This window comes from Asterias amurensis, chromosome 15 (genome assembly GCF_032118995.1).
Source record: "Asterias amurensis chromosome 15, ASM3211899v1".
Taxonomy (NCBI): domain Eukaryota; kingdom Metazoa; phylum Echinodermata; class Asteroidea; order Forcipulatida; family Asteriidae; genus Asterias; species Asterias amurensis.
Window position 1 is genome coordinate 17,916,707 of NC_092662.1, and position 17,566 is coordinate 17,934,272.

Genomic DNA, 17,566 nt, shown 5'->3' on the forward strand with positions numbered 1-17,566 from the left:
CAAATTTTGACGAAAAAATCATCCTTGTGAACTTTTCAAATTTGGACGAAAAAGTTACAAGGCTATAAGCCTTTGAAAAGTTCACAAGGATGATTTTTTCGTCAAAATTTGAAAAGTTCACAAGGCTATAGCCTTATGATTTTTTGTCAAAATTTGAAAAGTTTGACGAAAAAATCATAAGGCTATACTTGTGAACTTTTCAAATTTTGACGAAAAAGTCATAAGGCTATAGCCTTGTGAACTTATCAAATTTTGACGAAAAAGTCGTAAGGCTATAGCCTTGTGAACTTTTCAAATTTTGACGAAAAAGTGATAAGGCTATAGCCTTGTGAACTTTTCAAATTTTGACAAAAAAATCATAAGGCTATAGCCTTGTGAACTTTTCAAATTTGGACGAAAAAGTTACAAGGCTATAAGCCTTGTGAACTTTTCAAATTTTGACGAAAAAGTCATAAGGCTATAGCCTTGTGAACTTTTCAAATTTTGACAAAAAAATCATAAGGCTATAGCCTTGTGAACTTTTCAAATTTTGACGAAAAAGTCATAAGGCTATAGCCTTGTGAACTTATCAAATTTTGACGAAAAAGTCGTAAGGCTATAGCCTTGTGAACTTTTCAAATTTTGACGAAAAAGTCATAAGGCTATAGCCTTGTGAACTTTTCAAATTTTGACAAAAAAATCATAAGGCTATAGCCTTGTGAACTTATCAAATTTTGACGAAAAAGTCGTAAGGCTATAGCCTTGTGAACTTTTCAAATTTTGACGAAAAAGTCTTAAGGCTATAGCCTTGTGACTTTTTCGTCAAAATTTGAAAAGTTTACAAGGATGATTTTTTCGTCAAAATTTGAAAAGTTCACAAGGCTATAGCCTTATGATTTTTTCGTCAAAATTTGAAAAGTTCACAAGGATGATTTTTTCGTCAAAATTTGAAAAGTTCACAAGGCTATAGCCTTACGACTTTTTCGTCAAAATTTGAAAAGTTCACAAGGCTATAGCCTTATGACTTTTTCGTCAAAATTTAAAAAAATCATAAGGCTATAGCCTTATGATTTTTTTGTCAAAATTTGAAAAGTTCACAAGGATGATTTTTTCGTCAAAATTTGAAAGTTCACAAGGCCTTATGACTTTTTCGTCAAAATTTGAAAAGTTCACAAGGCTTTAGCCTTATGATTTTTAGGTCAAAATTTGAAAAGTTCACAAGGCTATAGCCTTATGACTTTTTCGTCAAAATTTGAAAAGTTCACAAGGCTTTAGCCTTATGATTTTTAGGTCAAAATTTGAAAAGTTCACAAGGCTATAGCCTTATGACTTTTTCGTCAAAATTTGAAAAGTTCACAAGGCTTTAGCCTTATGATATTTTTGTCAAAATTTGAAAAGTTCACAAGGATGATTTTTTCGTCAAAATTTGAAAAGTTCACAAGGCTATAGCCTTATGACTTTTTCGTCAAAATTTGAAAAGTTCACAAGGCTTTAGCCTTATGATTTTTAGGTCAAAATTTGAAAAGTTCACAAGGCTATAGCCTTATGACTTTTTCGTCAAAATTTGAAAAGTTCACAAGGCTTTAGCCTTATGACTTTTTCGTCAAAATTTGAAAAGTTCACAAGGCTATAGCCTTATGACTTTTTCGTCAAAATATGATTTTTTTGTCAAAATTTGAAAAGTTCACAAGGCTATAGCCTTATGACTTTTTCGTCAAAATTTGAAAAGTTCACAAGGATGACTTTTTCGTCAAAATTTGAAAAGTTCACAAGGATGACTTTTTCGTCAAAATTTGAAAAGTTCACAAGGATGACTTTTTCGTCAAAATTTGAAAAGTTCACAAGTTCTTATGATTTTTTTGTCAAAATTTGAAAATTTCACAAGGCTATAGCCTTATGGACGTTTCACTTGAAATAGTTCTTTTGTCTGTAAACTGTTTGAAAAAATGGTGGACTTACCCCTCGTGATTTTGTTCAATTTTTGAAAAATAAATTCTCAAAATGCTGGACGTAAGCCTGTAAGGTAAGTATTTCTCAACATAAAATACATTAAAGACATCAAATTATTGTGAAACTACAAAAGTACACATTGTAAACACTTTTAAGGTCTAAGCTTTCCCCATTCCAAGTAATAATACAATCCACATTACAAGCACCTTGGGCTGAACCTTAGGCAATGTACACCAGAGTTCCTAAACCGCTTTGGTTTTGTAAGGAGCTGGGTTAAGATCCCAATAAAGCAATAATGGTTTTTGTAGTATTGTAGAATAATGTTAACAAACTTGATGTTATTTTACACTCTTAAAATAATCATAATTTTCTTCAGGGAATAATATACAATTTGAAAAACAACACATCTAGAAAACCTATTAGGACCACCATTGCACACCCTTAGCAACAGTCATAGCCATAGCAATTAATAGAACCATCAGAGCAACAGTCATAGCCATAGCAACGATAGAACCACCAAAACAACATCCTTGGTAACAGTCATACCCATAGCGATGATAGGACAACCATAGCAACATCCTTAGCAACAGTCATAGCCATAGCGATGATAGGACAACTATAGCAAGCAGCATCCTTAGCAACAGTCATAGCCATAGCAATAATATGACCACCATAGCAACATCCTAAGCAACAGTCAAAGCCATAGCGATGACAGGGCAACCATAGCAACATCCTTAGCAACAGTCATAGCCATAGCGATTAATAGAACCATCATAGCAACAGTCATAGCCATAGTGATGATAGGACGACCATAGCAGCATCTTTAGCAACAATCATAGCCAATGACTAAACTGGGTTTTTATCATGACATTCATGACAGTTGTTGAAATGACCTCAACTCTCTGCAGAGGCGCATGCAATATTTTTGAAAACTATTTTTAATATGATACAAATGATGAATTCAGCTCTACTCATAGTTTAGCCTGCGGTGGGACTTTGCTTAAGACATACTGCATGTCCAGGAGACTCTCTGCCAGCTTTTGTCCAAATTTCTGCGAGTCCGTCTCATGGGCCGTGTTAAATGCCGTCACACCGAAGTTTATGTGATCTTCTTGTGGATTGTAGCAGATACCGTAGCCGTCTGGGACAACTGGGCCAAAAAGCATCGTCACATCATGCTTAGCAGGTACCTAAAGAAAGTAGGGAAAACAAACATTGATTGAAGCATCATAGTGACAAGAGTGTTATGTTGGGAATCCTGAATAATGGAAACGATGTTATATTTCGGAGAAGATAAATTATTCTCTACAAAACATGGTCAAGAAGATGACTCTTCCAGATCTATTTGGTGCTACACTGTTAAGGATCAATGCAAATAAAGGACTAAAGTACATGTAGGTCTTGGTGCAAGCCTGGTTCATACTTCATACAAATGAGAAACAAATCTTTGACATCACAGGGTTGATTTCGCAGCAAATGCTTCGAAGGTGTTTTAGCACAAGTCGACTACCTTGAATCATTTGTTGCGAATTCGCATTGGCAGGAAGTATAAACATTGCTTTAGTTTCCTCTTGCTCTATTGATCTAACTCGCGAGAAGTTGTTACTACATTATCTTGGCTGCACCATTTTGACCGTCAATATGTGCATTTAGGCTGTATTGTGGTAATACACACAATCTTTTATAAAAGCAAATACAATTGAGAAGCGTTGCAAACCGCAGCGGTATGTGACATGAACTTCAAGGGGCCAATGTAACTACTCCAAACCCTTTTAAAAAGAAACCTTACACACAAAACTCATTTATCAAGAAAATCATATTGAATCCGAGGACTGACTGGCGTACCTGACTTGTTGAAAGACGGAAGTGCACACTTGTCTGATAAGATGTATCCATGAAAATATCTGGCACATTAGTGCCCTGCTCAATGGCAACCAGCTTCAACCCCAACAGATGCCTATCAATAGCATCGCCATTAATCGCCTAGAAAACAACCATCCAAACTCATTACAATCAACAATAACAATTATTGTAAGAATGTTTACATATTAAGTGCTCCTTTAAGCCAAGTACGGGTCTCAAAGCACTTATTAGTAGTATGCAGCACCAGTAACCACGTTGGAACACAGGTTAATAATCATTCACATCAACAATGTCTACCCTTCCCAAAGACCCGTTTACTCCTTGGTGAAGAGAAAGAATTATAGTTAAGTGTGCTGCTCGAGGACACAAGTGTCTTAACTAGGAACTAAACCAACAGTCCGACAACACCAGGTCTTGAACCCAGTGCACTAGACGGTTCTTCTCTGACACTCGCCGAGTAAAATTTAAATTTTAAAGCAAGATTCTTATGCACTCAACATAATTCCAACCTAAGCCCCTTTATGAAGTTGGTTCCAAGACCAGTGTATAATTATAAGACATCCGAACAGTCCATAACAGGAAGAAACTCTAAAATATAGTTAACTTACAGGTACAACCATGTGTAAATTTCCTGAAGACGAGCAGAGTATACTGTTTGAAACATCAAGACCAAACCAGCTCTTCTAAGAGCCAACACTCACACAAAAGAGATTTACACATGGTTGTACCCGCAAGTTGACTTTTTCTTTTTTAGTTTCTTCTTATTTATCCACACCATGTAAAGCTTCACACAGTACTTAACTACACCACGACAGATTTGAGTTCAAACCCTCAACGCTGATGGATGAGTGATTTGTCTGACCTTTAATCTTGATAAACTGACTATACTTACAGCATTTGTGTATTCTCTATGTGCTTGAATGGCTTTCCTCATCTGATGCGCTTTTTCACTTGGCTACATACAAAAAGACACAACAAATACAAATTTTATTCTACTGAACACTTTAACAAAACAAATGTCTTCAAAGCAAAATGATACAAACCTTTGCTTTTTGGGGTTATTTTTCCTCAGTCCTCCAACATCCTCCTCTCTCATGTCACTCCACAACAAATTGTTTGGACTTCGTTAAGATTTTGAATTCCTAAAGGTCCGACCCGGTGATTAGCAATTGTTGTTTGAGCCTGAAGCCCCCAGACCTTATGAATCCTTCATTTCAGCATAGAGGATATAGACAGATTTGTAAAGGTTAAGGCCAATACCAAAGTACTTTCAACACCTCACCTTTTTTGTTTGATCCATCATGATCCTGACAAAGCTATCCGACTCAATAGTAGCAGACCTGATGGTGTCCGTCCGACCAAACTTATATTTTCTTAAAGATGCACTTTCATATGTTGCAGTAGAATGACCATAAATCCTACAAAAAAGAAGAAAAAGCATTTGTCATTAAGGACTTACTGAAATTGCTAACTGCAGAATTCTATGCTTATAGAAGGTTGTACAGCGCATAATAATAATGACCTGCACGCAATCAACTCTGCTGTTAAGAAGCAGCACTATGATTCATGGATCATCAAGGAACCTTACTCTGTTACTTTGCCTGTTAAAAACAAGACATTCTTAAGAAATAATTCAACTCCTTAGGAGTATGCAGCACCAGAAGCCAAAGTGGGGAATGTCTACTGTTGTAGGTGCTCACTAACTAGAACTTAACGATCCTCTGAAGGGGCTGTCAGTGTGGGCAATGATCAAGAGAGAGAGACACACACACGGTGGGTGAATCCATGGGTTCAGAGAAATAACACAAACAGTCAACTTGGAACGGTCAATCAGAATTAACAACAAGGATCAATGGAACACAGATAATAACAGTGAAATTCCATTTAATCTCACAGTGACTTACTTAAAGAAAGCAAGTTGAATTGCCAGCTGTATGAAGGCATCAGGGCTGATCCTCTGAGATTTGGGAAGGTCCTTGCCAAACGGCTCAAAAGAAAAACAGCAAATCTGGACATCGTTACCAAGGCTGTGGAATACATCAATTGTGCAACATTTAGATACTGATGGTTAAAGTTAAGACACTGGACACTATTGGTAATTGCCAAAGACCAGTCTTCTCACTTGGTGAATCTCAACATATGCATAAAATAACCAACCTGTGAAAATTTGAGCTTGATTGGTCGTCCGAGTTGCGAGATAACTATGAAAGAAAAAAACACCCTTGTCACACGAAGTTGTGTGCTTTCAGATGCTTGATTTCGAGACCTCAAATTCTAAAACTGAGGTCTAGAAATAAAATTTGAGGAAAATTATTTCTTTCTCGAAAACTGTGTCACCTCAGAAGGAGCCGTTTCTCACAATAATTTATACTATCAACCTGTCCCCATTACTCTTTACCAAGTGAGGTTTTATGCTGACAATTATTTTGAGTGATTACCAATGGTGTCCACTGCCTTTAATACATTAAAGATTATAATGGCTTCATATAATCATGAGCAAATCCTAAGATTATTTTTTTTAATACAGGTCCTGATAGATTTATTATCGTCGGATGTAACTTGGCAAACTTACAACAAAACCCTTCCAGTTAACTTTCTCAACCGCCCTGGGGAGCTGTTCAAGAGTTTACAAATTTATACACCTAGGTGAAGAGAAGCAAGTTATGGCCTTTTGTCATTGTTACTGTACCTGTCAATGTTACATTTAGCATCTTCGATGACTTCTAACGTAGCTCTATCTAAGTTGAACTCTAGTCTCTTGGGCGCTGCTCTCTCAATAGACAATGTTTGCCTCGAATCCAGTGGAGTATTGTGGCTAGAATAAGGAAATATAACCAGTTTGAGATATGAATTAAGTGAAAAGGAAAATGTTTAGAACATGCAAGCCTTACACTATGTTTCCGGAAATATATGATGAGCCCTTAGACAAAGGTATGGCTACACAATCGTTAATTACTTTGGGTGGTTTTTTAAGGAGAAAATTCACTCTTCCCTGACAAGACTGTACTGCCTCTGAACTTTATGAAAGACTTAGCATTCTTACCAAAAGAGATCTAACCAGGAAAATGCTAAGCGCATCACAATCTGCAAGACTCGGTTGCGAGATCATTATTGTCACATGTAGCCATTTTATTTTAATTTTTGTTTGTACATGTGTATGGCAATATGAAATCATGTGGGTAATTCAGTGTAAAGGCAAACACAACACAGATCAACCAAAAAGAATTGCGCTTTCTCCAGAAGATGATCAGAACATACTGATCGAAACGTCAAGTTAAAACAAACGGTTATTTTCAGAACCACCTCAACTCATTTAGAGATAGTCATCACATGGGTGGGGTTAGGGTTCAATGATCCTTACGCATAATGTAGACTATGATCAAACACGGCTGTTATGGTGGGGTTAGGGGTTATAGGTGGGGTTAGGGATTATGGGTGGGGTCAGGGTTCAATGATCCTTAAGCTTAGTGTAGGCAAGGATCAATCAGGGCTGTAATGGGTGGGGTTAGGGATTATGGGTGGGGTTAGGGTTCAATGATCCTTAAGCATAGTGTAGGCTAGGATCAATCAGGGCTGTTATGGGTGGGGTTAGGGGTTATGGGTAGGGTTAGGGGTTAGGGGTTATGGGTAGGGTTGGGGGTTATGGGTGGGGTCAGGGTTCATCCTTACGCATAGTGTAGACTATGGTCAATCAGGGCTGTTATGGGTGGGGTTAGGGATTATGGGTGGGGTCAGGGTTCAATGATCCTTACGCATAGTGTAAACTATGATCAATCAGGGCTGTTACGGGTGGGGTTAGGGGTTAAGGGTGGGGTTAGGGGTTATGGGTGGGGTCAGGGTTCATCCTTACGCATAGTGTAGACTATGATCAATCAGGGCTGTTATGGGTGGTCCTTCAGCGGTGCAGTGTTCATATTGAAGACCAATGTCGCCATCAGCACCGACGATAAACTACATAGAAAATAAAATAATAACTTGGTTAATGGTTAGACTACTTGGGTTCCATTCAGAAAGGTGTGGGTGCCAATCCCTTACTCCCCAAGTACTAAACTGATTCATAATGAGTGTAATGGTCAGAAGGCATGTCATTAGGAACTGCATGTTAATAGAACCAACACCTTTTGTACAGTTATAAGGTACTTTAATAGAAACACAACATAAGAAACTTCATCGATCGACAGAATGGACAAACAACTAACATGTAGTGTTTGGTCAAACCATTTAGAAAGGGTTAGGTTCCAATCCCATGTCTCCAAAGTACTAAACTGATTCATTATGATGTGTTATGGTCAAACTACTTGGCTTCCATTTAGTCAGGTATAGGTTCCAATCCTTTGTCTCCAAAGTACTAAACTGATGCATTATGATGTGTAATGGTCAAACTACTTGGCTTCCATTCCGAAAGGTGTACAACACTGTAGGTTTGAATCCCTTCTCTAAACCTACCTGTAGTGTCTTGTCAAACCACCTATTGCAGCTATTGGCCGTACTGCCACCTCCATACAGGGCCTGCTTAGCACAGTGATGAGCAAAGTTCTCAATGTGATCTGTTTCTTCTGAATACACCGATTTATCCAAACAGACCATAAAGATGCTTCGCTTGATCTCCTCAAAGGAAGCTCGGTTGATCTTGTCTGTCACAAAATAGAAATCACTCAATCTAAGTCCGTATGTCAAACTCAGATATGGGTTTATAAAGGTATTACACAGATTATACAGGATTGGTCATGATAAAAATCATCTTTGTTCTTAATTTCAGTCTGAAAGCCTACTGATATGATATGAAGTTCTTCATGAACCATTCTGTCTGTAAAATATTTCCCTCTAACATGAAATCATATTCCTGAAAACTGTATCTGAAAACAGCTGTTTTTGAAACCAAATTAGGAAAAATGTGTTTACATGCTGAAAATGGTGCATTGTTTTGCACTATTTTCTCTTGACTGACACAAATGATTAAGCAAAATTTGTTGTAGGTTTTTAATCATTTGTATGGTTGATCAGACAAAACATGCTTATTGTCTGCGACTGTCTTGTAAGCTCAAACAACCCAGTAAAACACCTTTAAATTCAGGCAAACCGTGACAAACAATGAATTCTAAATTTACTCATCAGTACATGTGATTGTTCTATTGAAGAACAGTGGATTTCCATTTACCTTTAGACATCTTTTTGTAGATCTTTCCCCAAACATTACGATGTTCGGAAGTTAGAATATTGATTGGTATAGCAGGGAATGGTGACTCAGACACAATCCTCTTGAGCTGTGAGTGGAGCTCTGTGAGTGGTAGAGGTTTCCGGTTGGAATCATAAACATCCAATGAGAACAGCTATTACAAACAAAATCAACAACAAGGAGTTACTGGATTAGATACTGCATTATTAAGATTCTAAGCTCCTATAAGACATTAACTGTTGTTTTTTAAACATTTGAAAGCAAGTGCTTTACAAACATCAGTGTTAAGGTAAAACACAAACAAACAAAAATCTTTTCCATATGCAAATTTAACATTGTTGATGTACCTCCATGTACTGCTGAAATACTGAATTCAAACTACTTTAAGCTACTACTGGGTAATTAGTCTAGTCAATCTGTTGTTTGACCTAGACAAAATTGCAACAGATATGTTGGTGGTCTAGTGGTAAGACATCTGCTCTAGAATAGCAAAGGTTATGGGTTTGAACCCCGCCCAAGTATTACACATGCGGATTTTTGTTGCATTACTTTTTACAGGACTTGGGAAAGTACTGAGTAACATCATTGTATGGGTAACACATAATAATCTCATTTATCTCGATGCAAGTTTCACATCTTTTAAAAATGTTTCAGTATAAATTTGGTAAGAATCATCAAACAAAGCACAAGTAATGACTCACATGATTGTTGTAAGCAACTATGATATGCCGAGGTGCGTCAGGTTTATTGGGTGGGTATAACACCACTGAGTCTTTCTTCACACCAGGAACACGGCAAGATGATAGGATCTTGTAGTATTGGTCCATACACAACGGCTGCCCAGACATATAGTCAACTGGTAACGAGTTACTGTCATGACAAAGCAAGAACTTGGTAGTGGTAGAATTTAAAGACTTACAAATTAAATACAAAACTGTATCAGCACTAGCACGCTATTCAAAATTAAGTTTTCAATTTAAAAAATTGAGGACAATAAATTAAGAGGATAACAAATTGATGGAAAAATTAAAATACTGAGGCGACCTCTCGATTGGCTGCAAAGTCTGTGCTCATCCATTGTGATTGGTCAGTGTTGTTTTAAAAGTCGACATATTCATGATGGGGAAATAGCAGGGATGGTTCTAAAAAAAGTTGCATGCTGGAATCCAGGAAAAGACATTGAAAACTCCTGAGCTGGGAGAGCATTTGTTCAAAAACATCTGCTTCGATTGAAATTATTTTTTTCCAGGGGAAAAGGGAAAATTAAATAGTCAGTGGGTAGAATAGTAAGTTGGTGGGTAAAAGATAAAGAAGAGGGATTTTGAGACCTTTTTGTTGTACAATTTTAATACACACTGGTCATTACATGACCTTAACTTGGCTGCATGTACCAAATCTACACCAACAAGTTATCTTGCAGATAAATATTACATAACTGAGTAAAGCAAGTATTATCTTATATAAATTGGTTTTTATGATTAGAATCTAAAAATAGTCACACCACATGACCAGTCACAACAAAAATGTGAGAGGAATTTTTTTTTTAAATAACTGTTTTGCTCATTTCTACAGGATATTCCACTTTGACCATCTTATACCTAAGGAATCAAATCTGTGAACATAAATTTAAAATTTCAATGAAAAAATTAAAAATTAAAGAAAAAATTAAAAATTTAAGATTTTGATGGTCAAACCATTTTTATTTCAACGAGCACTACGAGAAGATTTATCTAACTTTCTTAACTATAATTTGTTGATTAAAACTTATTAAACAGTGAGGTAGTATTTTCAATTCAACAACACAAGACCATCAGACGTTGCTGTCTACTTGACCGATGCTTAAGTCACTGGCCTTTGTTGGGCCAAGGCAAGTTTCAATCCCTGCATGATGGATCTACAATGACCGCCTTGAAATGATTGAGACAAGAAGAATCTCTTTTACCTGTCTATGAGTTGTTTGAAATCAACTACGCCTGCAATGAGCCTAGAAGCAAAGTCCAGCTGACCCTCTACACCTCTGTAGTTCTCACGAGGGAATACCACACCAGGACTAACGTGCATGACGACTGGAGACCGGAATTCCAAGTAGGCTTTATCCAACCACCAATCTGAGAGCTGTAACAAAAATACAAGGCTCGTCATTTCCTGTGGACTTTTATCAAGGAAACTGTTTCCCAAACATCTAAGTTTAAAAACACTCTTACTCTTCAAACTTCTTACCCAGTTCTCCATCTTCTGTGATCTTAAGATGAGTCCCATTTGTAGTTTTTCTCCGTAGCCACCCGGTTTTCCAAATTCTGATACAATCTGAGAAATGAAAACTTCAATGAAATTAAGATGGATCAATTGCCTTATGTCTTGTTCAAACATTTATGTTTTCCTCAATTTCTCAAGTTACAATAGGAAAAATGCATGTAATGGTTTCATGTAGTTAAAAGTTTTAGCATTTTGCTTCAGACATATACCCTGTGCTGTGCTTTTCTAATTTGAAATCAAAAACAGCACTTGCTGATATCAATTGCTAGTAAAAAAAAAAAGGTAAAATAAGAGTTAGGTCATGCATACCGCTTGTGTTGCCTCATAATCTTCAGTACTAAGAATTGGTTTGAGGGCCAGCAGATATTTGTAGAGGGTTTGTTGTAAAGGAGGTACAGGCAGATTAGCTAAGGAGTTCTGATGAGCAAACATTCTTCCTGGTTGGGCTTGCCGTCTGCCAAGCATCGCGGCTGTCTTCTCAGCAGCCTTCATAATGGGGCTGATGTTGGCCGATTGTCGCATCTGTATTTTGAAAACAGGAGGGAAATACTGAATCTAAGTAGTAGGCACCTTACTAACATGTGCCATCTTGTTCAAGGGTAGGCTTACTTATTTCAAACATTTGTTGCTATCTGCAAATCAGGGCTCAATTTTTACATGCACCTTGGATTGAAAGGTGCCTTCATTTTAAGCGTCAAGTTATACTAGAAAATAGTATTCAATGCGAAATCATTCAACAAATAAGTATACAAATCTGCCCTCAACCATGTATGTCAACTCAATCTATGATTCAAAATCAAGATGAGTATTATGATTTATAATACATAATTTCCATAAAAAGAGGTAAAAACCTCCATTGTATCAAGCATACACATACTAAAACAAAACAAAAAACTAACAACTATATATTAGGCCTATGCCTAAAATAAATAAAATACACGATATAAAAACAAAAACAAACACAAGTTTGGCTAGGACAAAATTTGCAGTTTACTGGCATCCGACCCGGCGAGAAGCACTATGGCAGAGTGCAGGCAGTAAAAAAACTACACCAGAATGCAATGATATTGCAGAAAAGGGAAAAGATACTACAATCAAAAGATAACAATACTCACAAAGTGTCTCGTTACAACTGACAACATTGTAAACTGTATTCTCGGCACACAACTGCCGTAATATCTGGAAAGTAAATACGACGACAGGGCAATAACCCAGCACAGAGCTTGCACAGTAATGGACCAAGACCAAAGTTCAACACAAAAAATCAACAAGGATTCAGGAAATGATGACCTGACAAGATCATCAACAGAGGGCGCTATGCCACCACATGTGAGGGGTCAACAATAATACACACCGCGCACTACATCATGCACCACAGTGACTGACAGTTCACAAAACAGTATCAATGTTTTGAGTCTTTTGAGACAATATCAAGGCAGTTCCATTGATGTGAATTAGTTCCAGTTTGGACACATGCATGTAAGTAATAGCCCCCTGGGATAACATTCCGTATGGCGCCACCACTTGTTCACTCATTTTTACAAAAAGGGATATATCAATTAGGTAAATTAGATACTATATTATTTTATTTCGAATGAAAAAGTGGTGGCGCCATACGGAAACTTTTCCGCACCCTGTTGTCTACTTGAGTGATTGTAGCTTGAATTACTTGCTGACGGTACACACTCGAGTTGTACACTCTCAGTCTCAATGAGAGTGTACAACTCGAGTGTGTCTCACGATTTATTTACTTTTAATACCTAGAAAATTGATTTATTACTGATTTTGCTACTTACGGTACTACGGTGTAACTGTTAAATGGGTAAATTATTTAGGCATAGGGTAGCCTTGGTGAGATGATGTACACTACTTATTATATAAGTTGATAAAGTGCTGTTTTTGTTTTAGTTGTGAGCTCTCGTTCTCTGTTTTTACTTCTATTTATTAGGGGGTAGTGACAGTAGTGACTCCACTTAGTACACTACACAAAAGTAGTTCATTATTTAGGAACAAACAAACATCTATTCACAAAAACCCTCTTGGGTATTGTTAATTTCCATTCCATTGTAATTTATTTATTTATGTATTGATCGGTTTGTTGCACAAATAAAAAGCCTCACAGCCTTATAAGAAGGCTGAATTGAGTTTTATTTTTACGACATTATGTAAAGTTAAGCATTTAAACACTAAAATGTGTCCAAGATTCTGATATAACTCATTTTGTTTTTGCATTTTTCTTAGTTTCTGCCCAAACTATGTCATCGAGTGAACCAGAGGCCGCAGCCCCAATAGCACAATCAGGACACGATGACCATGGATATGTCATCCCATGTAAGAAGATTAAAAATCCCATGGCGCTGGGTGCGTGGGAGAAGTCTCAGGTAAGTTTGGCTCTGGCCATTATGTATCATCCACGGTCATGCTGTGATTTCGAATGTCATATAAGTTAGATTATAACACTTAGGCTTAGCACCGTTAGCTCTACATGTCATCATACCTGTGTAGTTTAATGGTTTCAAAACAGTTGATCAACTGGAAAATGTTATGGGTTATGGTATTAAATTGTTTGTTTATATTTAAGTCTTTTAAACTCATCTCAATATTTTTCATGATGTTCTAATATTTTGTACCCTTCATCCACTGCAGACATACAGCGACTTCTTGGGCTTCATTCATACATTGAATGAATCAGTCAAAGGCATCAAGATCAGTGAGGCTGGTGAACCCTCTGAGGTTAGTTGATCTTCAGCTGAGTTTCTTCCAGAATCCAACCCCAAAATAAACGTAGAGGTCATGGTCTCTGTAACAGTCGAACTATGACCATGAGCAATAAGTGCTTAAATTGGTACCCAAAGAAAAATATATGCGTTGAAACAACAAATTTATGCTTAGCAGACTAAGATTACAGGCCCAAACACCATGTGACATCACAGGTACAACAGTACCTGCTATACTGCACATTTTGGCTTGGCTGAAATTGTTAAGCAATATTTTCCCCTTAAGCAGCTACAAGCTTTTTCCTGTTTTGTTGTGTATCTTTGATTCTCAGTGAACTTTAGTTGTCAAAATGTTCACCTCAGAGTTTCATTCAGAATCATTTTTAAAAGTTCATCATTTTAAGAAGTAATTCCACATCAAACAGAGTGGCAACAAACAAACCAAAGATGTTTAAAATAAATACTACCATGATGAATAAGAAGGAAATAATGTATTTTTTTCCCCAGACTTGTGCAAAATTGCTGTCATTGTTGGAGACATTAAACCATTGGATTGATGAGATACCACCGACGGATCAACCGCAAAGATTCGGTAATAAAGCCTTCAGAGACTGGCATAAACGACTATCAGATGTAAGTATTGCCTTCAAGTTGATGGTGGCCAAGCAAGAACTTTGTAAGTTTCATTCATTAATCAGTATGAACAAATCCAGTCTTGAGAGAGTGTGCAAAGTCTTTGAGAGTGTTGCAATTCCAGCCAGTTCCATCTTGTGGAACCAATTCCCAAGAGCTATAAGAATGGTCAAGCAGTTTGGAATGTGGAAAAAAGGTCTTGGGTTCGAGTACCTCTGAATGCTCCTGTGAATTGGCTTCAGCAGGATTCAGAAAGCACACAGAGTATAAAGTGGTAAACTAAATAATATTGTTTCGCATAACCATAAAATCATTTGACATATTTTTTTTTCTGTCTACAGAATTCAGAGTCCATAATCTTAACAGTAATGCCTGTAGAGCATCACAAGGCGGTCATAGAACTCAAGGCCTACTTGGAAGATTCTTTCGGCAACTCTGTTAGGATCGACTATGGATCTGGACATGAGATGAACTTTGCAGCCTTCCTCTGTTGTCTCTACAAGCTGAGGGTCTTAACAGATACCGACTCTAAGGTTGTGGCATTAAACATTTTTAACAGGTACAAACATTATGAGTATTTGTTTCCCATGAATCCCTTGGACAGTCAGCTAAGGCTCAGGTTTGATAACAGTGGAGATGACTGCCCCATTGCATCTGATCCCCATGAAATCGAGAGGTCCCTTACCAAAGTATCGAGCCTGGAAGTTCAGAGAGAGAGATTCTAGTCTAACTAATTCAATGCACCAGTTTTATTCTGGCCTTTTGAACAGGAAATGCGACTATCTTAGATACAGTTGTTGTCAAGATGCTATTTTGGGGATCAAAACAAATATGTGTTGATCAGAAGATCTTGATACGCATCTTTCTTGAGATCATTGATTGCTTATTTGCTTTGGTTCCAGGTATCTAGAGCTAGTCAGGCGATTACAGACTACATATCGTATGGAGCCAGCAGGAAGCCATGGAGTATGGGGTCTAGATGACTTCCAGTTTATACCATACATCTGGGGCAGTGCACAACTAATTGGTAAGACATGGAAAGCTTGCTTGGTTGGTGGTGGTATCATCCTTAGAGTTCCTTGTGATTCTCAATTTGAATTCTACTACAAACAAAGAAAAGCCTGACTGGTTAAGACTCCAATCTGATTATGAGAGTTTCCCATCAGGGCTGATTGGAAGGGTTTATGGGGACACTATTTGTGGCTGCAGACTTACCAGGTAATCCATTGTTCTCCCATGCTTAGAGTTTATGCAAACAATGGGAAAACTATCCAGGATATCTGCCGCCCCCTAGTGTCCCAAACTTTACCAAGTAAAACAAATTGTTAAAAAGAAAATGCAGCTTCGGAGCGCAGAAGCGGTTGCAATCAGTGTATATCACATAGCATTTTGGCTGGTAACCCGTTTCATCTAAGCTAGATTGTATGACTTAATGAGTTAACTTTCTCTCTTAACAGATCACCCCAGTATACAACCGAAGGATTTCCACGACTGTGGAGTCGCACAATCTAACGCCAAGGAGTACATGTACATGAGATGTATAGAATATATTCATCAGGTATGGAGCTTGCTTTTACTGCCTTGTTGGTTTCTTAATTCTAGTTGTCTAACTACTGCTTAAATTGGTGCTAAGGGGATTTATACCCAGCACATTACTCTCTTAGCACTTTCAGGTTCTCATTTGTTCACCTGTGTAAAGAGCAATTATGATTAAGTGCCTTGCTCACAGACACTATGGTCATGACCAGGAATCAAACCCACACTATGATGATTCAGAACTTGGGTCTGATGGAGTAGAATGCTCGGCTGAAATATACCACTCATAAAAAAGACTTCACAGGTTTTGATACATTCAGTAAAATTCACAGTAAAAAAGCTGAAGGAATAAGGCTGAAAGTGAGTAACCAGATCCCAAGTTTGTTCTCCCTGTTTAACCAACAGTGTAAGAATGGTCCGTTCTTTGAGCACTCACCAACTCTATGGGGAATGACCAGCGTTCAACACTGGCAGAAAATCAACACAGGTCTGATGAAGATGTACAAAGCAGAGGTAACTGGTTTTTATTTTGTATGGTCCACGTTGGTTTTTGTTTACTAGGTCAGAGGTAACTAGTTTTTACTTTGTATGGTCCACGTTGGTTTTCATTCACTAGGTCAGAGGTAACTAGTTTTTATTTTGTATGGTCCACGTTGGTTTTCATTCACTTGGTAAGAGGTAACTAGTTTTTACTTTGTATAGTCCACATTGGTTTTCATTCACTAGGTCAGAGGTAACTAGGTTTTATTTTGTATAGTCCACATTGGTTTTCCTTCACTAGGTCAGAGGTAACTAGTTTTTACTTTGTTTAGTCCACGTTGGTTTTCCTTCATTAGGCCTGGGATTTATTTCATTTATAGATGTGGAATAACAAAGGCAACCCCTACAATGAGGATGTTACTGGCTGTTCCTACTCGTGTTTAAATGAAATGATTGAAGCTGGTGTTTTTGTTAAACACATTATAAATGAGGCTGGAGTAGCCAGTGGCCAAATAACAGCAAATTATTTTCGTACTCACCATATGTTGCCCCTTTTTCTTTTATTTTTCAAGGTATTGATCAAATTTCCCATAGTGCAGCACTTTCTCTTTGGTACCATCTTGACCCTTGACCCAGCGACATGAAGACCTGCTCGCTATTGGATAACCCAGGACGATGTTCTTGTATTTCTATCATCCAAGATGGCAGCTCATTGGAGTCAAGTCTAGTTGAAATAGAAAAGAAACTAAATTTAACACATATTATATGAACTCTAGCAGAATCAGCACAGTGCCTGTAAATTAATGAATGGAATGAGTTGTATTTATAATATGTTAATTGGGTGTGACCTTTATGCAAATTTAGAACATAACCTGTCTCCATGGAGGGGATCACATTACCCTATATTTAGATTGCGGAAAGCATTTGGCATTGCTTATTAATTTTGATGCTTATAGAAAGTAAGAGTCATACTTCC

The 17,566-nt window shown here is 37.4% G+C and overlaps 2 protein-coding genes across 3 annotated transcripts; one reads left to right on the forward strand and one right to left on the reverse strand.

The window, feature by feature from the left end:
• Positions 1–1,329: 1,329 nt before the first annotated feature.
• On the reverse strand, positions 1,330–17,265 carry LOC139948169 (carnitine O-acetyltransferase-like). Of its 2 annotated transcripts, none has more exons than XM_071946228.1 (14): positions 17,130–17,265; positions 11,534–11,746; positions 11,189–11,275; positions 10,911–11,083; positions 9,670–9,838; positions 8,951–9,122; positions 8,239–8,426; positions 7,643–7,743; positions 6,482–6,607; positions 5,697–5,819; positions 5,075–5,210; positions 4,685–4,747; positions 3,775–3,912; positions 1,330–3,119 (listed from the first exon to the last, which is right to left on the reverse strand). In XM_071946228.1, exons 1-14 carry the CDS (start codon positions 17,130–17,132, stop codon positions 2,901–2,903), a joined length of 1,911 nt encoding a protein of 636 aa, XP_071802329.1. In that variant the 5' UTR covers positions 17,133–17,265; the 3' UTR covers positions 1,330–2,900. The 2 variants fall into 2 exon arrangements, with proteins under 2 accessions (XP_071802329.1, XP_071802328.1); XM_071946227.1 differs by lacking the exon at positions 17,130–17,265 and adding an exon at positions 12,340–12,485 and having other exon boundaries at positions 1,333–3,119.
• Positions 12,567–17,300, forward strand: LOC139948172 (serine/threonine-protein phosphatase 2A activator-like). Its single transcript, XM_071946229.1, has 9 exons — positions 12,567–12,703; positions 13,466–13,605; positions 13,871–13,957; positions 14,449–14,574; positions 14,916–15,133; positions 15,477–15,601; positions 16,032–16,132; positions 16,516–16,623; positions 17,163–17,300. Exons 2-9 carry the CDS (start codon positions 13,480–13,482, stop codon positions 17,232–17,234), a joined length of 963 nt encoding a protein of 320 aa, XP_071802330.1. The 5' UTR covers positions 12,567–12,703; positions 13,466–13,479; the 3' UTR covers positions 17,235–17,300.
• Positions 17,301–17,566: the final 266 nt, after the last annotated feature.